Genomic DNA, 25,837 nt, shown 5'->3' on the forward strand with positions numbered 1-25,837 from the left:
GAAAAGTCATTCCATTTTAAATGGTCATTCCTTTTTCTAAAACTAACAAAACATAAAAATGAACCTTAATTTCTTTTCATTCCTTTTCATTTCCCCAACCAAACACACAAGGTAGAGGTAAAAGTTGTCACAGGAATATGTTAACAAAAATCAATATATATATATATATATGAGAAGAAAGGCTTCACTAGGCTACCAATTAATATTTAATTAGAAAAATGGTATTCATCCTTATGGAAAAAATCCCCATCACTAATTAAAAAAAAAAAAGTGTCCAATCTACTCATTTAATTAATAGACTTACTTTATAAATAGCGAGGTTTTAACCCAAAAATGAATAGAGTGTCCATTTAATTGTAATTTACTACATAATTCTTATTGTATGAGCTTCGATTATGTTTCATTGATCGGATAACCAACAATGTTGAATATGATTAACTTACCAATACATTATTAAATTGTTATATAATAAAAATCACTGGTCAATTTGATAAGGTTGTTCATTTGAAATTTTATTATTATACATTAACGGCCTTCTCGTCGTTTTCATCAGCACTTCCTCACATGCAATTCGGAATAATCCAGCAGTACTTTTAAAAAAAAAAAAGTAAATCCATAATTTATTGGCTTAATTAATCAGCTTTAATTAACAATATCATTAAAGAAGATCAAGCTTTAATTAATCAATTATTGTTAGTCCAGCTCCTAATAGGTTAAACTTTTGGAGTAAACTAACATAGTATCAGAGCGAGAGGTCCTGAGTTTAAACCCTCGTAATTGTACTCTTTATTTCCATTTAAATTGTCATGTGTTGGGTTTTTAATATATCAGGCTTAAATGTTCACGTGTTGGGTTTTTTAATTAATTTACCCACACGATTGTCTATTATCCAGCCCACACGTGAGGGTGAGTGTTAATGTATAAAACTATTGTTAGTCCACCGCCTAACAACTTAAACTTTTGGGATTGATCCGTAAACTAACATCTCGTGTAACACGTTTTCATCAATACTTCCTCACATGCAATTCAGAATAATCCAGCAGTACATTTAAAAAAAAAAATTAAATCCATAATTTATTGGCTTAATTAATCAGCTTTAATTGACAATATCATTAAAGAAGATCAAGCTTTAATTAATCAGCTTTAATAAATCAGCTTTAATCAGCTTTAATTAATCCACTTTAATCAGCTTTAATCCTCTCCCCAACACGTGGTGATCTGATCCTATTCCTTCACCACTGATTAACAATATCATTAGCCCACTATATATATAAAGAAGATCAAGATCAAGTGCTTAAAAGCAAAGCAAAGCAAAACAAAGGACTTATATTCTTAAGAAAGTGATATAATATATATTCATCACACAATTATGGAAGGGATAGAGCACAGAACTATAAATGTGAATGGCATAAACATGCACGTCGCCGAGAAGGGTAACGGCCCGGTGATCCTATTAGTCCACGGCTTCCCGGAGCTCTGGTACACGTGGCGTCACCAGATTATGGCCTTGGCTTCACTCGGTTACCGGGCCATTGCACCGGACCTCCGAGGCTACGGTGACACCGACGCGCCTGATTCTGCGGCGAAATACACGTGCTTCGACGTCGTCGGAGACCTTATAGCGCTGTTGGACGCCGTCGCCGGCGAGGAGGAGAAGGTGTTTGTGGTGGGGCATGACTGGGGTGCGCTTATCTCTTGGTATCTTTGCCTGTTTAGGCCTGACCGTGTCAAGGCTTTGGTGAACTTGAGTGTGGCCTTTAATCCAAGGAACCCTAACAGGAAGCCCTATGAGACCTTAAGAGCTCTCTATGGTGATGACTACTACGTTTGTAGATTTCAGGTAAAAATTGGTGTTTTTTCACCCTTGTGTGTAATTTTATTTTTCTTCACTTAAGTGCCTTTGTTTTGATTAGTTGAGAATCCTTCATTTATAATTGAAAAACAAAAAACTTATAATTATTGCTAAGAGAAATCATACGTAGACCATGCCCTGGTCTAGACACAAAGGAAGATTTTTTTTTTTTTTTTGTGAATTAAAATAAATTTTGTGTTTAATTAGTGCTGAAGTAGGGATTATATGCATATATACAAGCTCAATTTAGTGTCTTCAAATAATTAGTTGTGGATCTAGATTTCCTTATAATTACTATGGAGCTTTTTGTGGTAGTGCATATGTTTGTGAAGGTTAACTCTCATCAAAATGATGAAAATATATAAAATTGACAGAGTTGGATATAGATCTAACAGTTTAAAAATAGAGCTCGGATAAGGTGTTCTTCATATCCTACCATGTAATGTCTCAAATTGATATACGTCACTGACATTTTCTTCAGTTAAGTTCAACAGCTAGTACCAATTCAGTTGCATTCTCCAGATGGTTTTAGGAAATGTGAGGCCTAGGAATAGAGGTGACATTTGGAAAATGACTTCTCTTGGGTTAGCCAATACATGATGAGTTTTATTGAGATATGGTTGAACTGTCTTATTTTAGGAACCTGGAGAAATAGAAGCAGAGTTTGCCGAAATTGGTGCTGCAACAGTAATCAAGGAATTTTATACCTATAGGAGTCCAAAACCACTTTTTATGCCTAAAGGTAAATGTTTTGGGCATCCGAAAGATACTCCAATTGCCTTGCCCAGTTGGGTATCCGAGGAAGACATGGACTACTATGCCAGCAAATTTGAGAAGACAGGCTTCACAGGAGGAATAAACTATTACAGAAACATAGACAGGTAATTATCTCGTTCATTTCACCGATTCGAGTTTTACTAAAGCAAAAAGCTCTCACATAAAGTCACATCCCAACTCAAATTAAAAATTAAAATTAACGAACTAAACGAGCCATAAAACAACGCTACTATAGAACACTGATAGTACTGAGCACTACCCACTAATAGAAGGCGGGATCCTCTTTAATTAGCGATGATGGTGCTTAGTACTGACGGTGACTCTAAACATTTATCTTAAATGTTTCTTTACACGTAATTTAAGTGACAATCTTGAACATGGATATATTCGAGTTACCAAATTTCTTCTTTCTTTTTTTTGACAGAAACTGGGAACTTACTGCGCCGTGGACCGGGGCTAAAATGCAAGTGCCCGTCAAGTTCATTGTAGGGGATCAGGACCTTGTTTACAACTTATATGGAACGAAGGATTACATACACAAAGGTGGCTTCAAGAGAGATGTGCCTTTTCTGCAGGAAGTGGTGGTAATGGAAGGAGTAGGCCACTTCGTCAACGAAGAAAAGGCAGATGAGGTCACCCAGCACATATACGATTTCTTTAGCAAGTCCCAATCCTCTGCTGTCAAGAACGGATCATATGCAAAGTATTTGTTTGTGTTTGTGTCTATGTGTGCCCTATTTATGTCATATATGTTTGCTAGAGCTTCTCTCTCTCCCATGTCCGGCCGGTTCTTTGAGTGATTTGTGTGGACATATATACTTGGTTCTTTCGTGTGTGTGTTTTTTTAATGAGATACTTGTTGCTGCGGTCGTGTCAATGTGACATTGATCTCCGTAAGACAAAGAAGCTTTTTATAGCAAGAGCCAAGAAATACTTACCGGTAATGCACGTTCGTTAGCGTTAAATCTATTACTATATTATAAAAGAGAGTTATTTTAGGAATACTATTCAGAATTTTAACCGTGGACGTTTAGTTTATGGATTCAGAATCATGATTCAAAACTGTTTTCAATTTACGTGTATTTTTTATGAGAGAAAATACTATAACTAACTACGAATCATACTACGAATCATGATTCGAAGAGTTATTTTGTTCTTTGTACTTTTGTTTCTTGTGCTTTTACTTTTCCCCCTCTCTCTCTCTATTTTTTTTATTATCATTTTGTTCTTCATGTTTTCCAATCTTTTTAAATTGTTTGATGTGCTATTGAGTTTTTTAACCTAAACTTATACAATCATTTTATTACTCTTTTAACCTTTCACGTTTTTTCTAAGCTAATATTATCCTTTTTATTTCTTACATTTATTGTGTTCTATAATTTTGTTCATGTTGAAATACTTCTTTTTAAATATATTTATCAAATAAATATTTTTTCAAACTTATAGATATTATTTTTTTTAAAATGGGACTTTTATAAATACACTTTCGAAATTTTCTCCACTTCAATAATTTTTTGCAACAATGGATTTTTACTTACAAAAAATTTTCCCTTTCATATGTGCGCTAATAATTATTATACTTTTAAATTTTCTAATATTTTTAAATGTGTTTTATTTCTCTATACAAGTAGTTTTTATTAAAATGCACATGTCTCTTTAAGATAATCTTTTTATATGCTACATCGAAATAATTTCTCTCAAATGTATGCTTAAAAACATATAAACATCATTCCTTATAGCCTTTTAAAACATCATCATTTTGTTCAAATGTGATTGTTAAAAATACTTATCTTACTTAAACGTTTTCCTCTTCACGAACCTCGTATACTATTTTCTAAAATATACCATCACAAAATTAATTAAAAGAATAATTAATAAATTAAGAAAATGAACTAAATTGTACGTGTATCAAATAATTCAACAAAATTAAATCACACATGCGAGCACACATCTCCTAGTCTAAACAACATAGCAAGTATGTATACAACCATCGGATATCTTAGATTTATCCCGAGACAAAAGAGATTTTTAGTCCCATGAGCCACTTATAGTGATTAATAATAATTTTTTTCAATTTTTTAATAATTAAATCTGTGAGTATTTATAGTAAAATGGGCATACAAAACTACTCCTATTCAAATATAAAAACAAATTGTACACTTAGGTCGTTCGATTCGTTAATTTGAGTTGAGATGTGATGTTGTGTGAGAATTTTTTACTGTAATAAAAAAAATTAAATGTGATTATTTTTAAAAACTTTTTATTATAATAGAAATTAAATTTTAAACTCGAATCAGCAAAAATCGAAAATAACGGAGGCTTAGGGCCCGTTCACTTTGTTGATTTGAGTTTGTAATTCGAGTTGAGATGTGATTTTGTGTGAGAGCTTTTTACTGTAGTAAAAAAATTAAATGTGACTATTTCTAAAAACTTTTTATTGTAATAAAACTCAAATTCTAAATTTAAATCGGTGAAATGAATAAGTCCTTAGAAAAAATGGGTAGGGTAAAATACCAGCTTTTACCGTAGAAGTTCAATAAGGCATAAATGGGCACACGTATCAATGCTCAAACAATAATTGCATCAATAACAACCACCACCCTCATTTGTCACTTGTGGAGCAAGAGCCAACCAATTTCACGCTTCCCATGCACAGAGTCTCATCTCATCCTTATTTGAAGCAAATAGATGCCAAGCATAAAATAATAGAAAATCAGATATGGACAACAGAGATAGTACCTGACAATTAGTGACGAATTTAAGAATACTTCAGTGAGAGTTAGAGCCCGTTTAGTTAAAAAATTTATTCTCTGATTTGAATTATAATTCATAATTCGTTATAATATTTTTTCTCATAAAAAAATACACGTAAATTAAAAATGATTCTAATCTCATGGTTATAATTCATGAACCAAACGGGCTCTTATTGTTTCTACTTAATTTTTTTTAAAATTATTATCTTTAAAAATTTAAAAATTTTATACTTAAATTTCTATTGTAATAATATATATTTCTATTAAAATAAATATATTTTCTTATATGCTTTAATTAAGATAATTTTTTTAAAAAATTTAATGTACGCTCTTATTAAAGTAAAAGACTGACTCCGCCATTATTAGAAACCCAACTTCAAAAGAAATATCTTACAAAAAAAAGTGTCTTTTTTACTGTCTCCGGTAAACTGTCTTATTAGTAGGCAAAAAAGTTTAATAATCATTAAATTTTATTAAAATTAAATGAGATTAAAAAAATATATATAAAATATGTAATTTTTTTTTATATAGATTTGACGATTTAAAACGGCTGAAAAGTAGTTCTATTTTTTTATCTACGGAAGGAACTTGCTCGTTTTTTTTTTCCCCCCCCCCTAAAGAAAGTGCTTTTGATCTTCTTTAGAATCTACTTATTATAAACAAACATTGGCCTAATTTTTTTTTTTTTTAGAATATACATCGGCCTAATGTAGCATCTCTTCTTCATGCAAATACAGTCGTCTTGATCCCTTCTCCCGCTTATTTTGCGTGATTTTTGTTTCCCGTTTTAGCAACATAAACAAAATCCTTTTTTTTTTCCCTCTCAAATGCACAGAATCCATATAATTAAACAACAAAGAAAAGTAGAAAAAACTTTTTTTCCCACATAATAAATAATAATAATAATAATGAGAATTTGACACAAATTTGACTTAAGCTTTCCCAGACTACACATTATTCATATCAGTTTGTTATCCGTCAGTTCAAACTTTTGTTTGCTTGCTTGTTTCTCTTAATTCTCGATCTGGCGCCGAAGTTTTCTTAAAATAATAATAAAAAAAAGCTTATAATCATTTCATTTTCATCGCCAATCAATCTTGTTTTGTTTTTCGGCCGGCCAATCTTACTTGTATCTCACTATAAGACACTGAAATATCAGACTTTTTTCTAATAGAGAGAGAGAGAGAGAGAGAGAGAGAGAATGGACGGAATAGAACACAGAACAGTGGAGGTAAACGGCATACACATGCACGTCGCCGAGAAAGGTGACGGCCCGGTGATCCTATTCATCCACGGCTTCCCTGAGCTCTGGTACTCTTGGCGGCACCAAATCGCCGCCCTTTCCTCCCTTGGTTTCCGCGCCGTGGCGCCGGACCTCCGCGGCTACGGCGACTCCGCCGCGCCGGAATCTCCCGCCGTCTACACCTGCCTCGACATCGTCGGCGACCTGATCGCCCTCCTCGACGCCATCGCCGCCGATCAGGATAAGGTCTTCGTCGTCGGCCACGACTGGGGCGCTCTCATCGCCTGGTACCTCTGCCTGTTCCGTCCCGACCGCGTCAAGGCTCTCGTCAACCTCAGCGTCGCCTTCAACCCCAGGAACCCTAGGCGCAGGCCGATCCACTCCATGCGAGCCGTATGCGGCGACAACTACTACATATGCAGATTTCAGGTTTTTTTTATTGAGAATCTAGGTTTTGTGAATTGAATTTCTTTTTCGATTGCGAAAATGTTTGGTTGGTTTTGATCGGATGAATTGCTAGGAATTTGGGGAAATTGAAGCCGAGCTTGAGAAGATCGGTATCGATAGAGTGCTGAGGGAGTTTCTGACGTATCGACATCCAGGTCCGCTCTTCTTGCCGAAGGGGAAAGGGTTTGAACGGCCCGTGGATGTTCCGATTTCGCTGCCTGATTGGTTATCGGAGGAAGATTTGAAGTATTACGTGAGCAAATTTGAGAAGACTGGCTTCACCGGAGGAATCAACTATTACCGGAATATTGATAGGTATGGCTTCTTCATGGAGCTCTTACTTGTGAATGTTATGGAGAGTTACCTCAATTAGGATCCAATTGTTAAATTTGAAAAGTTCAGATTTTAATTTGTCCACTAATGAAAAGTTTTGAACTTTTGAGAGCATTTTGTCCAAAAATAGTTGGGCATTTCGTTATAAATTGAAATTTATTAGCTGGTGCCCATTGGATATAAATTTAGGTTCCCTTTGTCAAATTGAAGGTTTAAGATTCAAGTTGTTAGATACCAGATTCCGAATTTCAGCCCAAAAAAAAAAAAAAACAAAACCCAGATTCAGAATGCAAAGAAAAACCCCTTTAAGTTTATGAATGGATAAAAAGTAAGACACGCAAATAGTTATTAGGGCTGTTCATAAACCCGAACAACCCGCAAACCCAACCCACCTCGCTCCAACCTAAGCCGAAAAAAATAACCTGCAGCATTATTTTTAAATTTTCGGCCCATTATACCTCTAGCCCGAAGTGTTTGGGGCGGATTGCGAGTTGGGCCCATAACAACCCGCAATCCTCAACCCAACCCGCACAACATACTCCTAAACTTTCAGCCTAAGTTCTACCTTAGGCTCGCTAACATTAGGGTTCACAATCTCATTCTCGGTCTCCCCTCCCGTGAACCCCCTCTTCTTGCCTCTTCCTTTTCAGTTTTCCCTCTTCTTCTTCTCTCGTGAACCCCCTCATAACTCTCTCTTCATTGCTCAGTCCTTTCGGCCGCCGTCTTGCCCACTTTCTCCGGTGCTCTCTTGCCGGAATGATAAGGATGATTGCTATTTCTATTTAATGATGAAATTTGAATATTATATTGAATTTTAAGTTTTTGATTTTTTGAATGTTGAAACCGACCACCCAACTCACCCCGCACCGCCCCAACCCAACTTGAACATCGTTGGGTTGTAAAATTTTTCTAACATCGTTGGGGCCAAATATGTGCAACCCGCACCCTTTGGGGCGGAAAAAAAAAGTCATACCCCGCACCAACCCAACCCATGAATAGCCATAATAGTTATGCAGAAAAAACCGTTTAATTCGTTGATTCGTGTTTTTAATCTGAATTGAGATGCGACTTTATGTAAAAGTTTTTTACTGTAGTAAAAAAGTTAGATATGACTCTTTCTGAGAGTTTTTTACTGTAACAAAACTCAAATTTAAACTCAAATCGATAAAATAAACAGATCTGTCAGTCTTTTTGTCTGCTATTACTGAAGAATTGCACTTTTATATTAAGCAAATAATCGGTAAAAATGTCGATTAACTTTGTTTAGTTACATATGTGCATGTACTTGCTACAAACTAGAACGTACTTGGTAGTTGGTCTTTTGTTGTTTGGTTTTGAAGAGTTTTTATTTTTTTTTATTTTTTTCATTTGAGTATAAATAACACGATACACAAATTGCTTGAATTAACCATTTTGGTCCTTTTTTTTTTCTTTTCAAAATTAGAGACATGTTGGGTTTGATCGAGGTGCACAAACTCTTTTAGTAAAGTGGAGAGGATCCCTAAAAATTAGTAGTGATGATGATTACCATAAGTAATGCTATTATGTGTATGATTCTTTGTTATGACTTTTCTCATCGTGTTTTTCCGGGTTATTTGACTTTTCTCATTTTTCCTTTTTCCTGTGTCAACAGAAACTGGGAACTCGTCGCACCATGGACGGGGACTCCGATCAAGGTTCCGGTGAAGTTTATTGTGGGTGATTTGGACCTAACTTACAATAGTTTTGGGGCCAAGGATTACGTACACAAAGGTGGATTCAAGAGAGACGTGCCTTTTCTGCAGGAGGTAGTAATAATGGAAGGCGTTGGCCACTTCATCAACCAGGAAAGGCCACAGGAGATAAACCATCACATCTATGACTTCTTCAACAAGTTCTGATTAGGACTCAGGAGGTTGCACATCTATTGCCGTTCCCTTTTAGCTTTTTGTGTTGTCAACAAACAATTTCACCCACGTAGCCTATATGTGATAGTAAATATGTTTCCCTTAGTGGAATGGACTACTAATAATAATACTTATAATAAATGAATAATAATAATTCCACTGAGTGGTTTTCGCAGCAGGGAAAATGAACATTCTTAAAAGGATTATTTTCATCGATGTCGCAGAATTTTAGGGTCATTGTTACTTTGCTCCCACTCATGGACATCCCTCAAGGAACCAAACCCCCAACAACCTCCCCTGTAGCCGCCAACCACGCCTCTCCCCACGCCAAACAGCCCTCCGGCCCCGAGCCTTCTAGTGCCGCCACGCCTCTATCCCATCCCCCATCCCAACACCATCTAATTGAAATTAGGAGATATATTTATGTAAATGGACTGCCTTTTTTGTCTTGTGTTTTCACAATTGTTCTTCGACCACATAGGCAGCGAGAGTCTTTGCGGACACAACTTGGCCACACATTATGTTATTACCAATGATTTCTTTGCTGAAGCATAATGAGTCACACAATAGAGTTCTCTTTAATAAGTATTAATGACAGGATATGAACTTTTGTTCTTAGCTTTTTAATGCTGCCACCTTCTCAATGTCTTTTAGTATTTGTTTGCTGAAAACTCAGGACTTATTCTTTTAGAATTTAACTTGAGTATAATTATTGAGTTGAATTTGAGTTATAACTTGAGTTAAACTTGTAACTTAAGTTTGTGTTTGGTTGTGTACATTTGAGTTATGGTTTGAGATAAGAATTTTTTTGAGTTTGTGTTTGAGTAAGTCAAAACTTGAATTTATATTTAGATAATATTTTAATAAAAATTTAATGCTGATGAAAAATTTTAATAGGGTATATGGGTTGAGTTTTATTCGTCTTTTCGTTGTCAACGCATAGAAAAAAAAATCATCTCAATCAGAATTAAAACGAAAAAGTTATAGCATAAGAATAGAAAAAATACTGTTAAATTAATTTGAGTTCGAGTTTCTAAACTCGAGTTAAACGGGAAATTTAAACTCGAGTTTTAGTCCTAAATTCGAGTTTGAACTCGAATTTAAACTTAAAAAACATGAATTTGAATAAAATTGTAACTCGAGTTGTATTTTTTTAAGTTTTTCACTCAAAAGAATAAACACTCACTTATTTCCTGTCCTCTGTCTCTTCTCAACGTTGAAGTTAACATGCAGGAAGTTTGTTATCCCAGCGGTAATTTTGACCTGCTTTAACCTGGCCAATGCATACATGGAATCGATGATAAGATTAGCTGCACTCATTACTCATGTAAATGCTCTGAGAAACGTGTATAGTTTCGTCTATTCAGGGCTCTATCACTCAATCAACAATAACTATTCATGCTTTAAGGGAAAAAAAAAATTTCTATGGTGAAAAATGTTGAAAAAGAAAAAAAAACTTTTTTTGCCCAATGGAGATAAAAGAGTGGGTCCCACATGGGCCACACCGGTAGGGCCCGCTTCGTGAGCTTGACGGGGATAAAGGGGACTTTTATGATTGTTCTTATAAAATTTTGAACCTTAGGGATAAAGGGTTTTAAGTCTTATTATTTATTTTGTAGTTTTGAGTTTTTAATTTAAATTTAAATATAATATTTTTTAATTTTTAATTGTAATAAAAATAATTAAATGTGATATTTTTAAAAAAATTTTAATTATAAAAATTTAAATCAGTTATATGAATGAAATCAAGACTAATATCAACTGTAAGTATAACATCCCTTCAAACAGTGTCATGATAGAACTTATGTAGCTAATGATAAATGGGGTCTTAAATATCATATCCTTGGTTGAGCCTTTCGGTCTTATGTAGCTAATGATAAATGATTATGTAAAATATGGAGACTATTGTGATTATAAAAGCAACATGAATGAAGAAGAGCCAAACTAGAAACCGTTAACCAGAATTCCAAATTGTCAGGGTCTGGTACTGATGCCTTGGGCAGCTGCAGGAAATTGATTTTAAAAGAGTCAGTTCTTAAAAATGTAAGCCAGATATGCATTGATCCATAAAATTACTCTTAGGGCCCGTTCTTTTGGAATAAAACTAAAAAAAAGTTTAAATTTAAGTTATAATTTTTTTTAAGTTCATGTTTGTTTATAAAATTTGAGCTTAAACTTGAGTTTTAACTTGAGTTTAGGTCTAAAATATGAGTTCATGTTCTTTTATCTAAAAACCTCAAAAAAAAAAAAAAAAACTAACTCGAGTTTTAACTTTATTCAAGTTCATGTTCTTTTAAGTTTCAACTTTATTCAACTCTACTCAAGTTTATTTAAGTTACAACTTCAACTCAAGTTATAACTCAAATTCAACTCAAAAACTACACTCAAATTACACTCCAAAAGAACAACCATGTTTTTCCTTCAACTTAAGTTTTTAAACTCAAACTCAAGTTAATAAACAATATTTTTTGTACTCTTAAAAACATCATAATTTTTTCGTTTTAATTCCGATTGAGATGATTTTTGTTCTATGCGTTCACAACGAAGAGACGAATAAAACCCCACCCATATACCTTATTAAAATTTTTCATCACCATTGAATTTTTATTAAAATACTATCTAAATACAAATTCAAGTTTTGACTCACTCAAACACAAACTCAAATAGATTCTCAATTCACATCATAACTCAAATGTGCATATCTAAACACAAACTCAAGTTACAACTTCAACTCAAATTCAACTCAAATTCTACACTTAAATTACCATAACTCAAAAATACAACCGAACAAGTCCTTAAGCTTTTGAAATGAAATTAGACAAAAGAAAAAAAGAATCAAGGAAAATAAAACATAAATTTCAGCCTCGGCTTCTTTAGAACATCCTGACATTTTCTACTAAACATGAACTGTAGCTTCTGAGGGAATATGTAATTTGCTCATGCAATTCCACTCCAATTATTCCATTTCAACAAAACATTGGTATAATACACCTCATAGAAGTTAATTTACGTGGATCCGATTCCTTTTTTTTTTTTTTTCCTTTTTGTGGGAAAGATATGATTCTTTTCTTTTTCATTTTTTATTTTTTATTGCTCAAGATATGGTTCTTCTTTATAATATATATATATATATATCTATATATATATATACACGCGTATATATGTATACTATGTTGACATGATGTCATGATTAAGTGCATAGAAAGAAACAAGAGAAAACACCATCATTAGTGGCAAAAGGAATCTAAAGAGTACTTCTTATAACATGACTGATTGGTGTGAAGGTGTCATGTCTTTTAGCTATTACTGTCACATTTTTAACGTCTAGTGAAAAGTCAACATATCACGTATAAAAAACTAATAATCTAACGAATAAGAATATGCATACACACATACTTTGTTCGATTTGCAAGCGATGAAATGAAAAATTCTAGTGGCCATATTGTAATATGATCTCTGCTTATTGTAATTCTAGCTTCATTAATTTCAAAAATTATGGGTAAACATGAAGAGGACAAGGGAGTCCTCATAAACGCAAAACAAAGGAAACAAAATGTCAGCCTATCTTCCAAAAACTTACAAGACCCTACAAAAACAAATCTCATCCCCTAAGTTTATATATATAATGCTACCCAAAGTTTAATACTTTTCCAAACATCCACACTATCTTCCTTAGTATAATTAAAAATCCGTTTATTCCTCTCAATCCACAGAGAACCACATGGGATTCTTCCAAATTAACTACAAGAAGAAATAAAAAAAATAAAAGGTTCAACATGTTCTATAAGACTTCTTGTTCTTCTTCTGCCTTTCGTATATTCTATTCTTATAAATACCATGTTCTCTTACAAAAAGTATTGAAGAAATACAACGTTCTCGCACATTGAAGAAAGCAGGCAACACATGACAAACTCAAGAAAGTTATTCTAACCTGTCTGTTTTCAATTGCTCACTCTTCTTCCTGAATTCCAAACCAGAAACCAAAGTCTTCAAAGTCTTCACTCTTCTTCCTCGGCTGGAAACAAACAAGCAGAAACAAAAAGATTCCACTCACGAGCATAAACAAACAAGCAAAAACAAAACCAGACAATCAAAAACAGAAAACAAAAAAAGCAGAAACCAGCACAAAGTAATAAATTTCAACAAAAAGATTCAAATTTCACAAACCCATTTCTGTTTGGTTTGCTCTGATTAAAAAAAAAAAAAACTTGAATAAGAAGAGGAACTTACGATGAACGGTGAGGAATGGCGAGTGTGAGTTGTGAGGAACGGCAACGAACGGTGAGAGACTGAGAAGAAGAAGAGGAACGGAGAATGAGGACTGGAGGAGAATGCGAGTAATTTAGGGATGAGGGATTTAGGGTGAAGGAGGAGGCGAGGCGTGCGTGAGGCGAGAGGCGAGAGGCGAGAGACGAGAGGAGAGGAGGGAGGCGAGACTCGAGAGGCGAGGAGGTGAGGACTGAGAGGCGGAGGAGGAGTGAGGAGTGACCGAGTGAGGACGAGGGACGGCTAAGCTTCATTAGGGTAGGGCTAAGCTTCCAAACGGCCGGGTTGGGGCATTGTGGGTTCAAGCATGCCCAACCCGCACACTGCGGGTTGGGACCATTTTAAACCGAAAAAAAAAAAAAAAAAAACTATAAAGTCGGGTTGGCCGGGTTTTGCGGGTTCGGACTAAAAACTTACACCCCTAATCAGAACGCTCCCTTTTCCTAAGTTTCACGTGACTGAAATCCTTTTCAATCCTTTTAGTGTGACACAAGTAATATTAATGTTAGTCTTTACCATAATTAATGTGTATGATTTTCTAATATGAATTTTCTTTTCATATTTTCCCGGTTTATAATTATTGGAGTATGGATTACATAAAGGTGGGTTCAAGAGAGACGTACCTTTCCCGGAGGAGGTGGTAATAATGGATAAAACCAACACACTTTTATCAAATTATATATATATATATATATGTAGATCCATATGTTGTTACTTGTCACTAGTCTTCTAACAAGCCGTTTGCTCCAACAAGTCCAGCTTTAGCCGATATATGATGGCATTTATGTGTACGTTTTGGCACTCTTTAAGTGCAGCCTTTCTTTTCATTCATGGCTGTTCTTTTGAAATAAAAATGCATACTATATGGATACACATTTTCTGTCGCACGCACACTGCTTGCCCATAAATGCATTCCCAACTTTTCGTTTGTTCGCAAGTTTCAACCGAAGTTTTTTAATTGTGACATCTGAAATCTAATTGCTGTTAACGTTGGTCAATTGGACTGCAATTGTTAAAAAGGTTTTCAAAGTTAAGATCCTCAATGCTAATATTATCGTTTATTTCACCGATTTGAGTTTTTAATTTCAGATTTGTTAGAGTAAAAAATTATCATAAAAAAATCACATCTAACTTTTTCTGCTACAATTAAAAACTCACATAAAATCATATCTCAGTTTGAATTGAAAATTTAAATTGGTGAACTGAATGATAAGTACGGAGTTCCAACTTTTAAATGACGGAAAGTTCTGCACTTGATAACTAACCTTTGCATGTTAAATCCACAAGTGTACAATTTATTTGCGAGGCAACATGACATGAAAAAGAGAGCTCTGAATAAGCTTTTTTAACATTAGTAATGATATATTACCAACAGAAAGAAGCAAATGACATGGCCAGCCCAACGGTAGACAAACTATTTCCTCCGCCTTTTCTCAACATTGAAGTTAACGTCCAAAAGGTTTGTTATACCGGCAGTGATCTTTTGACCTGCTTTTACTGGGCCAACACCTTCGGGAGTGCCTGCTTATACAGAATCAATGACCAAGATTAGCTCCAATCGTTGCTCATACATACACTACAAATAGGCTTAAATAGTGCCCTTTTTCCACTCGGGGTTTTGTCATTCAATCAGTAAACACAACTATTTCCACCCAAGAAAGACGACGAAAAAGAAAGTTCAGACATTTTTTTATTACTACAATATACCTGTAAGTATGACATCTCCTTCAAAAAGTGTCATGAAAGAACTTATGTGGCTAATGAGATACGGAATCCTAAATATCATATCCTTGGTAGAGCCTTTCTGCCTTATGTCACCATCTACCTGCGGTCGATCAATTTGGACTTCATTAATCCAAAGACTAGGCTACTTAGAAAAGCAAATGAACGAAGAGGAGCTGAATTATGAACCTTCAACCATAGTTCTAAATTGTCGGGGTCTGGTACTGATTCCTTGGGCAGCTGCATGATTAATTTCGAACAGTCAAAGGAGAAGAGGTAGTAATGCATAAATGTAGGTAGAAGAAATAGATACTTACCAAATATAATCAAGGGTCTAGTAATAAACTTTTCTTAAAATATAACTTAATAGAAAAGAAAAAAGTAATAGTGAAAAACACTTGATACATCCTTTTATTTTATGTATAGATACGGCAATCTATACGTATAGTAACGAGTAACATTAAAAGTAAAAGCAGACATCATTAGCAAAGAAGGAATCAAGTATACTAGCTCATTAATCAATATTCTTCTAAGCCTATATGGTAGAATGTAGCTTCTAAGGGAATATCTCCACACCAATGACTAATGCACCAGTTCTGAAGTTAAATACTTCTTTTAAGTTTTCTCTTTTGGTAAATTTCATCTAAAAATACTGATAAGATGTAATCCAAGTGCACAGAAAGATAGTAGAGAAACGCGCCAGTAGCGGAGTTAAACATCAAACCATGTGATTTATATCTTACAACATAACTGATTGGGGTGAAGGTATCCTGCCCTTTAGCTATTGTCCACGGAAGACCTGCAGACTGGGAATGGAAATATTTTTAGTTGACATTCATGTCTTTAATATATTATATTCCCAAAGACAATCCAAATCAGCCCATTCATAGTTTAGACACAGAATTTATGTGTCATAAAATGTCCATGACGCAATAGTTTCCCTCCAACAGCATAGCAGTGCCTGTTTTCACTTTTACCTATAACAGTTGCAATTAGTTATCTTATCCATTATCGGTGCCTGTCTAATGAGTAACCACGTTTGAAAACTCCCCTCCCACTGAACATTTTCTAGTATTTGAAGGCAGAAACAACTGGTTGTGCCTTAACTGTGCGTCCTTGATCAACAATACGTGAGAGAGAATGCTGCCTATCTTGGGCCAATTTGGCATGGCTCTTAGAAGTAAACTTTTGGCTTCTTAAACCCAAAAACAACTTTCGAAAGCTATTCCAAGATTTCATACAACCGCCATAAAAGTTGTTTCTGGGTCCGGGAAGCCAAAGGAAAATTTCTTTACTATGTAAAAGCGGAAGTAAAAGCTCTCCCATATAGGCCCTTGGAATACAATGAAGAGAAAGAACCAAAAGCATTACCTTTGCTGCAGATTGAATTTCCCTAGCGGTCATATCCAGAGCAAGTGCATAACCTAGAAAATACCAATTAGACCATTCAGATCTCCCAACAAAGAAACCAAAAGCACACAATCCCAACAAACGTAGGAAAGAATAGAATTCCCAATTATACAATCCAAAAAAAAAAAGCATTTAAAAAAAAAAGAAATCAAACTCATAGATTTCAAGGAATACAACCCAATAACCATTAACTACTAGGGCGATTCTTTTTGATACTGAAAATCATAACAATAACAAGAAAAACCAAAATGTTCGTCAAAAGGAATACTTTTAAGGAAACTTAAATCAACCAAAACAACCTAAATCAAAAACTACATTTAACTACTTAGTTGATTCTTTAAGATTCTAAAAACCATAGCAATAACAAGAAAACTGAGAGGTTTATTCAAAAGGTAGATTTTAATGAATCACAAAGACAACAAATACAAATCAAACCGAATCAAAAACGACATTAGCTTTTGAAGAGTATAGGATGGAAGAATTGATCATATATCAGGCAAATCGTTAATCGAAAAAGGAGAAAAATCATAATCTAATCGAGATCGTTATGACATTTCACATATTGAACTTCTTTTTTTATTTTTTATTTTTCCAAAATCATCGATCAATAGGCAAAACTAATAATCGAGAATCTAGTTAATGATAAGAATATGACCTCCGACATAATCCATGGCGGTAGCCTCGGGGACGTCGCGAGCTTTCCGGCCGATCACGACGGCGAGCTCAACCTCATGGTGGAGCGACTCCAGGGGATGCGGAATCTCGATTGTGCCGCCCGGTTCCAGGTAAGACGATGTCGGCTTCAGGAACAATACAGGCTCCTACACATAACGCATTTGACAAGAAAAAAGGAACTATCTTTTCTCATTTCTCGTTTTCCCGGCAATTTTCTCGACAACCAAACAACCAGAGAAAGAGAGAAGAAAGTAAGATTACCTTGGGAACAGCGTTGCCGAGTTCTTTGGCGTGAGCGACGTAGTTCCTTCCGACGCCGACGATCTTAGTGCCTACTTGCAGGAGCTTCAGACCCACCGCCGCCGCCATGTCCAAAAGTCTCAAATTTTACTATTCCGTCGGCTCAATATATTGTTGACTTTTATCTATGAACGGTTTGGCCCTCGTTTTATTTTATTTTTGACCAAATTTTGAGTTTTTTTATTGGGTAAAAACACTTTTTACGTTAAATTTTTTTTTTTGAAAAGAATCCTTATTAGATTAATGAATGAAATGAATAAATTTTTACATTGTATATTATATATTAGTATGTAAATGGATTTTTAATATTCTATATAGATTATAATAGATCTATATGACAGAAACTTCATTAAAATATAACTAATTTAACTTAAATATAAATTAAAAATTCCAAATAAATTAAGTTACTAGTATTCTAAACTAATTTGATAATCCGTGATAATTTATTTACATTAAATTATATTTGATTTCTTCATTGAGACCATGCGCCAACAAGCTGGTTTGTTTTTCCTTAGAAAATAAAGTGAAATAAAATAGAAAAAGCAAGCTAGTTTGCTTTCCAGGCACATAATCAGACAATTTACCCAGGAAAAAAAAGTTAATAAAAAAAAAAAAGGACATTCGCAGAATCGCAAGTGTAACTAAAGTTTACAGCTTTTCAACAGTTCAATTAAAAAAAGAAAAACCCTTATAAATTATAGTACATTGTATACATATCTCTCTCTATCTAATCTTGGTTACCAAGCGAGAAACTGTATTTCCGGTTGAGGTCAAGTCCTTTGTCTTTGTTACTGCACATGAATATATGAGCACAGTAAAAACATGCATGCCAAAAGAAACAAGTTTTTACATAAACATCACCAAATCTAAAACGACATCAATATGTGTGTATATATATATATATGTATGTATGTATTTAAAAGGATTACTTACACTTGCTTTGTTGGAAGCCTCCGTAGGAGATGCCTCAGGTGTCGTAGTGATAATAGCATTATTTCTTCTTCTTTCATGGACCAGAACAAGTGCACATTTGCACGTAAAAGATAAAAGTACAGCTCCAAGAGCAAGCACGGTGATGGATTCAATCACAATTGCTGATCCTAAGGCTGTTTGTTATCCAATCAGTGACCGAAAAAAAAAAAAAAAAGAAAGTGTGAGTTTGCTTCTATAAAAGAGTGAGATGAATTATACGTCATGTCGTTTCTTTTAAGCTAATTGAGTCATCAGAACAGATGATTTAATAAAGCAACTAAAAGAAATTCTTGTTATAAGACAAGATCAGAAAAGAACTCACAATGGGATACAAATGAACTCATTGGCCTTCTTCTGATTAGATTAATAGAAGCCTCTGTATATAAAGGGACTGACACCATTTCTGAACAATCTGGGTAAAAACCATAGTTTCCCATGTCATTTACTGTCACTGTCAAGACTGTGCCTTGTTCTACACCCTGTATTAAAAACAGACAGGCAAAAAAAAAAAAAAAAAAGGTCAATGTGATTCTCATTCATAAAGCCTGTTCTTTCATTCTAAATATGAACAACCCCTAAGGATTTGCATAGCTAATTGTGATGAGAAATGCCCCTTTCTTCCATAGCTGTCCAAGTAGTGAAGGTCTAAGATGAGACCAATATGCTTTAAGTGATTAAAGCAAGAAGAAATGTATTATATTTTATCAATGAGGTTAAAAAATACTTGGGAGGCTAATGTAGGCCCCACTTTATACTTTGGTCATAGAAAAATGCTTGAGCAATTCAAAAAGCACTACTGATGTCCAACACCACACACTAATAAAAAGTAAGTTTCGTAATATGAAATTTAAAGATAAGACTCACTTTTTATTAGTTATGATGCTTGGTGATGGTGCCCAGAGCATTTTTTAGAATGCTTATGAGCTGCACGAATATATGTGGGGCCCACAGAGCTCAATGTCATTACTCTAAGTCATATGGAAACATGATTTGCCTTTTCAAGTAGCATGCAGTTCCTAGGAGCTTATCATCATCATCATCATAAAGTTTATAGCAAAAGAGCTTACAGAATAAAACAGCTGTTTCATTACACCATTGCAGTCATTAATTGTTCCCCGGAATCTAATCCCATTGGCTTTGACAGTAAAATGTTGTGAGATGGTAACATATGTCTGAAGAGGTTGCCACTGATAGCTATTCATGGTCCTGAGTTCAGTAGTGTTTATGAGCTCAGCTGGTAGACTTGTTGCCAAGAATCCGTTATCAACTTCCACAGAAAATGTAACCAAGAAAAAAGAGTTATCACCTGAAAACAGCCAAAAGTTAGAAAAAAAATTATTTACTCTTAATAAATTTCTTCTGTATTGTCTTTAATTAAACATACCAGAGAAGTCATCAAGATCTGGGTCTCCAATGGAAAACTCAAACTTGTCTCTTTCTGGGTCATATATAAGAGACTCATCTTCATTACTCTTCAGAATAATAAATTCAGGAACATGAATAAAAGGAGGATCATTAATAGGATCCACAAAAAGGGGAACATCCAAGTTATTTACTCCATTAGTGTTTCTTGTAGAAAGTCTTATTGCATCACCACCGAAGAAGTTCTCATTGCTGGTTAACAAAGGAAAACAGAATAATTGAAGCAGGAAATTTTTGGTATTTAAGGAAAAAAAATCTTATATTACTCGTGAATACTGAACATCTTTGGAACCTTAATAGTAAATGAACAATGCTATCTAACCAATGGTGATGTAATCATAACAGATGTGACAACATATCAGAATTGTCACATAACAATGTAGGACTCAACTGTCATACTTTTTGTCATGTGACTCTACACTGTGACTGTCACATGTATAGTGATGCATCACTAGTAATGATAAATAGTAACGCTCTTTGTAAATAGTACCCAAAATATTGGATTGACTTGAGGGCAAAATTGACTACTTCCACGGTGCCTTGCAAGACCAAACTCTTCACTTCTCCATCCCCTTTGTATATAGAAAGTTTGCTACTTAGGAGCCAAAATTGCATTAGGATGGGAGAGAGGGATACAGTCCCAGATTGTGCACTAAGATTGACAGATATGTTCTCACTCACATCTGAATATCTTAACTCAAAGCCAGAGAAACCACTACAAAAGAGGAAAAAAAAAAAAAAAAAACTAGAGTTATAAACCATAGCTACATAAAAGCATACAAGCTAGAACAAGTTATAAAAGTCTTGGAGATATATAGGAACTTACCCAAATCTTGGACTGATTTCATCTTCTGTTGCTTTCAATTGACTTGGGAAGGAAACAAACTGAGGTGGGATTGTGAGAACAGATATGTTTACACTAGCACTAGCAATGTTACCATTTATATCTGACATAATGTATGTAAAAGAGACATTTCCATAGTAATCTTTATGAGGTGTGTATCTGAGCAGCCTTCCATATTGGAGAAGTGAACCATGACTTGGCTGGCAATAAATAAGCACAGAAATGTAATAACATTTTGATCCAAGTAATGAAAAATTTTAAATCATCAATTCACAGAACATAGAAGTTAGCATAAAAAAGATGTTAAAAGTTGTTCATGTTTAAAGGCTTGTATGAACACCGCATGAATTGCAATATCAGTTTTAGAGAGAAGAAAAACTGACAGAGAGCTTACTTGTGAGAATTCAAGGATACTTGCATTGTCACCAGCAAAGAAATCATTTGCCAAAGCATCAAAAGCGATCGATTCATCCTCCCAAACGAATATTTTATCATCGAAGGCTTTAGGAAAATATTCACCTGAAAAATGATGAACGAAAAAAAAAAAACACCTAAAGTCAAAATGAAAAATTATCTGACAATATTCAGGTATGCTTTGAGACAAGACTAACTTACTGCTATAGACATTGACCTCAAAAGGACAGGGAGAGAGACGTTTGTCATCAAAGGAAGCACAAATTTGATATGTCCCAATATCTTCGGCCACATAATGACCCATGTATGACCCGTCATTGTTATCAACAAACAGCAAATTTGAAAAACTTGAAGTGTTCTTCATTGGAGTAACCTCTAGTTTGAGCCTGGTTTGTTGTGACATGACAGGGTTATTGAAAGAATCCACAAGCTGCACTACTACTTCATTCTTAACCAGCTTTGGGACCTTGGGAGAAAATTTGACAACCCCAGAAAGGGATGTGTTAACCGCACCTGCCGCAAGAGATTGGTGAATGAAACTTGTGGTAGAATTTTAGAGTATGATTTCTCAAAAAAGCTCTTCTAAACTTGTACCAGAGCTTCAATCAGACATTATAAAGATCGTTCTTAACATTTTTATTGCTTACTATAAAATTTTAAAATCATTTTAACCCATTAAGCTCTTTTTAGAAATGTAGTTCCAACCACTTGCTAAAAAGTCACGGCTTTTACTTCTCTTTTTCTATTGACTAACAACAAAAGCAAAAGTTGTGCAAAACTGGTCTAAAAAGAGATAGACTGGAGATGGATTATACCTGGCATTACTTCCTTAGTATATGGATGACCATCATTGAGCAGAATATTCCCACAATATACATGAAGCCCGTAAATCCCACTCTTGTCAGGCGTGTAAACGACATTAAAAGCAGTGGCTAGAAGGCTTGAGTTTTCAACAGACTGTATGAATAAATTGTGTATTTTATGCATTTGAAGTCTGAAGCTTAAAGGGAAATAATACACACACCAAAGAGAAAAAAAAAGTTATGATTGCATTTCTTACACGATTAGTTAGGTCCACAGATGGTGAAGGAGCAACTTCTGTTTCTCCATTTGCTTCAAATCTCACTCTCTCAGAAATTGCACTATCTATTCAAGGATGAAAGATTTATTTAGTAGTGATGAAAGTTTTTTCTTTTTCTTTCATTACTCAAAAGGAAACAAGAAAATTCTTGGTAGATTGAATGTTACCATTGATAAACTGCATAGGTGTTATTCTTGGAAGTATGTTATAGGAATCGATTTCGCGTACGATTTGCACTTGAAGCCTTTCCACTTCTACAGGAGAAGAATATTGATAACTGTCTCTCAAATAAACTGAGAACTCTGACATTGCTCCGGCAATGGAGTTGTTTAAACCAGATCCATTGACAACACTGTTTGAGCCATTGCAATAACCTATTCATGTTCAAACATGAAAAGAAACAACAATATTAACCAAAAAGACAAGCTCAAAATGTACAAAAGGAGGCGGCAAAAAAGGCTAAAGGGCGTGAGTAGTGCCTAGAACCACAACCCATCACAAATTGGTCCCACCAATAGCGAAGCCACATATAACTCAATGAAGACACGTACCCCACTCAGATTTTAAAAAAATTTATAAATGTAGTACTTTTTTGTAAAATTTTGTTTCAATTACGTTACTTTTCCCGTGATTTGTTCTCTGATTCGAATCATGGTTCATAATTTGTTATAATATTTTTTCTCATAAAAAATACATATAAATCGAAAATGATTCTAATTTATGAATCAAACAGACTCAAGAGATGTTATAATTGTGTCCAATTTAATAATAGAAACTTCTAACTATGTCCTTATCAAATAAAAAATTGTATTTTCGTCTTCATATTGTGTCCTTATTAAAAAAAATTCAGGCTCCACCATGGGGTCCCACATGCAATTTGAATTTAACACTGGGCTCGAGCACCACTGATGTCCTGTAGCACTGCTAGAAGGTAAACAAAAAATGAACAGAGAAACGACAGACCTACAAAGACAGCGTAAGCATATGGCATGTTGGAGATACTTTTGTTGTGTTTGCTGTCAGATATCTTGAGCAAGAAGTTTCCTGGTTCCAGATTGCTGAATGAAAAGAGTTGAATTCCAGGCATTACTTCCTCAAAGTACAAATCTGGCACAGGTATGGACAAATTTGTCTCTTTTTCAACTACTTCAGCGTCAAACTCATACAGTCCTGGAACCAGATTTCCGTACTCATCTTGCTGGTGTATGAAGAGCTCCATCTTGGAAAATAATTGCCACGCATTTGGTTCGTAGTTCCATTTCGCCATGCAATTGGAAACTTCTAGAGGCCCTGGTTCGGACCAAGCAACATGATATTACGCTAAAGTTCACAAAAGACGAGGAAAAAAAAAAGAAGAAAAAAGATGACAAAATAACTATACTAGGAGTGTAAGCATACAAAACTACTTTTTCCTAGTATATGATATCGATTACTTAAAAAGAAATGAAAATCTAAGCTCCATCAAATGAAAAGTCAAGAAGAATGAATTTCCAAAACAGTCGTTAGATCGACTTGAATATATCAAGAAAACACTAATTATGAGGCTTTTTAACTAATTAAGGACAATATTGTGTAGATTCGTATGAAATAATTTGCGCGTCTCCGATTTAGCACGCGAATTTGCGATTGCTTAAAAAGAAGCATTTACTATCATCTATTGCACTATAGTATATAAACACCAATATTTAAGAGCCATCAATACCATCACTTCAAACTTCTTAAATGACTTTAAAGAAGAAGTTCGAATCATCATCACGAAATTAATGCCTTTGAACAAGATTTTCTACAATCAAAAGTTTTTATGATGCATCACCTGGATTCACCTTAAAAGCAAGGGGATTTCCAATCAAGGTCTGGTTTTGACCCTGCACAAGCAAGAAGAAGTTTCCAGCTTTGACCACAATAAAGTCAACGCTGATATAACCACCAAGTCCATTCCAACCAATGCTGGTGATGTTTAGCAAACCGGCAATGGAACCGTTATTTGGATATAATGCTGAGAGAGTGAAGTTAAGAACACTCAGGTCTTCACTAGTACTTGAAGAAGTGACATTATTCCCAAACGCATCTTTTGGAAGTATCCCAAGTCTAGCAATTGTCCCAGCTTCAAACTCATTGATGTAATCCATCCACGAAGCAACACAAACAGATGGGTAAATTCTCCCTTCAATAAAGGAAACAAGGTTAAAATACATGCATTGGAAAGATCCAAATATCTGCACTTATCAATGTGAGCATAGAATTGAGCATATAATTCAATCTGATTATATGGGCGGTTTTTTAAAATTCTGATATCGAATTCTATCCAATCTAATCGGACTAGATTAAATATCGGTTTCGAAGAGTGAGTTATAGGTTAAATCTTTTATTCAATCCAAATACAATGCAGAAAGAAAAAAAAAAAAACAAGAAATCAATTTAAACTACAGAAAAACACAAAATTTTCCAAGCATAACTCAACCAAGCATTATTATCACCTACTTGATTTAGCATGGTAGGATCTATAACAAGTATCTTTAGAACCAACAAAAAAAAAAATTTATAATGTCAATTGTCACATGATAAAGATATAATCATTTTCAAAATAAATAAATAAATAAATAAATAAAGATATAGTCTAATAACATTATTTAATATATATATATATTAACATTTATATACAAACCTGGTTCAACTTGGAAATGAAGTGAAGAATCAAAAACTTGATGATTATCCTCGTTGATCATGACATTGAATAAGCCGGCTGTTATGGTGGTAAAGAAAATCTTCCAATCATCAGAATTGCCTTGAACATCTGTGAGAACCCCAGATACGTAAGAGCTATTTCCAGTCTTGTCGTTCACAGAAAGAGTGAGATTAAAAGCATTCTTGTCTAGCTTGTCGAAGTTGTTGAGTAGTTTGATCTTTATGGTCGCTATTTCACCGGCTTTAAACGTGTCCTTGTCGTCCAACCAACTAAATGCAAACTCTGGCTTTGATTCTTCTTCTGCCAAGAGATTTGCAAACTTTGTGAAAGACAAAGAAGAAAAGAAAACGACAAATGAAGGAGGTTTTTGTGAAGAACTACGTACCTGAAGTTGAAAGTTTGACGGCGAACGCCAACGACAAGACCATGAGTGAGATGATGAGGATGCGCGAGCCCATTTGCAGTGACATGACCGGCGGGGAGTGGGGCAAGGGAGTAATTGGGGTGTGATCTCTCACAACGAGAAGTTAGTTTTCCACAGAACAAAGTGGTGAAAACGTAACCGAAAGTAACCATACAAAAAAGAAAAAAAGAACGTAACCGTTTTTTTTTTTTTGTTTTTGTTTTTTTTTTTTTAGAATCTCAACAGCCCCGTTTTTCCTCTTTTTTTTTTTAATTTTTTAATTTTTTCTTTTTTTTCGTTTGCTTGGAAACGGTACCTCTCTCTCCCTCCCCCGGGAAGCGAATAAGAAAG

At 34.6% G+C, this 25,837-nt stretch overlaps 4 protein-coding genes across 4 annotated transcripts; 2 read left to right on the forward strand and 2 right to left on the reverse strand.

Moving 5' to 3' along the window:
- Positions 1-1,369: 1,369 nt before the first annotated feature.
- On the forward strand, positions 1,370-3,672 carry LOC21390607 (epoxide hydrolase A). Its single transcript, XM_010106834.2, has 3 exons — positions 1,370-1,840; positions 2,492-2,733; positions 3,054-3,672. The coding sequence occupies exons 1-3, from the start codon at positions 1,370-1,372 to the stop codon at positions 3,427-3,429; spliced, it is 1,089 nt and encodes a 362-aa protein (XP_010105136.2). The 3' UTR covers positions 3,430-3,672.
- Positions 3,673-6,426: 2,754 nt separating this feature from the next.
- Positions 6,427-9,925, forward strand: LOC21390608 (epoxide hydrolase A). The gene is made up of 3 exons (XM_010106835.2): positions 6,427-7,054; positions 7,146-7,387; positions 9,039-9,925. Exons 1-3 carry the CDS (start codon positions 6,584-6,586, stop codon positions 9,283-9,285), a joined length of 960 nt encoding a protein of 319 aa, XP_010105137.1. The 5' UTR covers positions 6,427-6,583; the 3' UTR covers positions 9,286-9,925.
- A 4,860-nt stretch (positions 9,926-14,785) lies between these two features.
- Positions 14,786-17,797, reverse strand: LOC21390610 (probable acylpyruvase FAHD1, mitochondrial). Its single transcript, XM_010106837.2, has 7 exons — positions 17,626-17,797; positions 17,345-17,510; positions 16,651-16,703; positions 16,023-16,085; positions 15,469-15,519; positions 15,265-15,382; positions 14,786-15,078 (listed from the first exon to the last, which is right to left on the reverse strand). The coding sequence occupies exons 1-7, from the start codon at positions 17,731-17,733 to the stop codon at positions 14,972-14,974; spliced, it is 666 nt and encodes a 221-aa protein (XP_010105139.1). The 5' UTR covers positions 17,734-17,797; the 3' UTR covers positions 14,786-14,971.
- A 590-nt stretch (positions 17,798-18,387) lies between these two features.
- LOC21390611 (protein GAMETE EXPRESSED 2) lies at positions 18,388-25,541 on the reverse strand. Its single transcript, XM_010106838.2, has 16 exons — positions 25,469-25,541; positions 25,063-25,383; positions 24,211-24,561; positions 23,361-23,687; positions 22,565-22,771; positions 22,377-22,462; positions 22,132-22,273; positions 21,518-21,829; positions 21,297-21,421; positions 20,885-21,102; positions 20,549-20,773; positions 20,021-20,250; positions 19,704-19,942; positions 18,959-19,115; positions 18,594-18,770; positions 18,388-18,455 (listed from the first exon to the last, which is right to left on the reverse strand). The coding sequence occupies exons 1-16, from the start codon at positions 25,539-25,541 to the stop codon at positions 18,388-18,390; spliced, it is 3,258 nt and encodes a 1,085-aa protein (XP_010105140.2).
- Between the last annotated feature and the right edge of the window lie 296 nt (positions 25,542-25,837).

The sequence above is a fragment of the Morus notabilis genome, unplaced genomic scaffold (genome assembly GCF_000414095.1).
Source record: "Morus notabilis unplaced genomic scaffold, ASM41409v2 Scaffold182, whole genome shotgun sequence".
Lineage (NCBI taxonomy): Eukaryota > Viridiplantae > Streptophyta > Magnoliopsida > Rosales > Moraceae > Morus > Morus notabilis.

What these genes read in the sequence shown, in the direction of transcription:
- LOC21390608 (XM_010106835.2), top strand. Translation starts at nt 6,584, where the DNA reads ATGGACGGAATAGAACACAGAACAGTGGAGGTAAACGGCATACACATG. An exon ending in ACTACATATGCAGATTTCAG is followed by an intron (nt 7,055 to 7,145) that starts GTTTTTTTTATT and finishes ATGAATTGCTAG; the next exon opens with GAATTTGGGGAAATTGAAGC. An exon ending in TATTACCGGAATATTGATAG is followed by an intron (nt 7,388 to 9,038) that starts GTATGGCTTCTT and finishes CTGTGTCAACAG; the next exon opens with AAACTGGGAACTCGTCGCAC.
- LOC21390607 (XM_010106834.2), top strand. Translation starts at nt 1,370, where the DNA reads ATGGAAGGGATAGAGCACAGAACTATAAATGTGAATGGCATAAACATG. An exon ending in ACTACGTTTGTAGATTTCAG is followed by an intron (nt 1,841 to 2,491) that starts GTAAAAATTGGT and finishes GTCTTATTTTAG; the next exon opens with GAACCTGGAGAAATAGAAGC. An exon ending in TATTACAGAAACATAGACAG is followed by an intron (nt 2,734 to 3,053) that starts GTAATTATCTCG and finishes TTTTTTTGACAG; the next exon opens with AAACTGGGAACTTACTGCGC.
- LOC21390610 (XM_010106837.2), bottom strand. Translation starts at nt 17,733, where the DNA reads ATGGCGGCGGCGGTGGGTCTGAAGCTCCTGCAAGTAGGCACTAAGATC. An exon ending in AAATTCAATCTGCAGCAAAG is followed by an intron (nt 16,086 to 16,650) that starts GTAATGCTTTTG and finishes TTCCATTCCCAG; the next exon opens with TCTGCAGGTCTTCCGTGGAC. An exon ending in TCACCCCAATCAGTTATGTT is followed by an intron (nt 15,520 to 16,022) that starts GTAAGATATAAA and finishes TTAATCATGCAG; the next exon opens with CTGCCCAAGGAATCAGTACC.
- LOC21390611 (XM_010106838.2), bottom strand. Translation starts at nt 25,541, where the DNA reads ATGGGCTCGCGCATCCTCATCATCTCACTCATGGTCTTGTCGTTGGCG. An exon ending in TGCTTTTAAGGTGAATCCAG is followed by an intron (nt 23,688 to 24,210) that starts GTGATGCATCAT and finishes GGTCCGAACCAG; the next exon opens with GGCCTCTAGAAGTTTCCAAT. An exon ending in CTGTGGACCTAACTAATCGT is followed by an intron (nt 22,274 to 22,376) that starts GTAAGAAATGCA and finishes TTATTCATACAG; the next exon opens with TCTGTTGAAAACTCAAGCCT.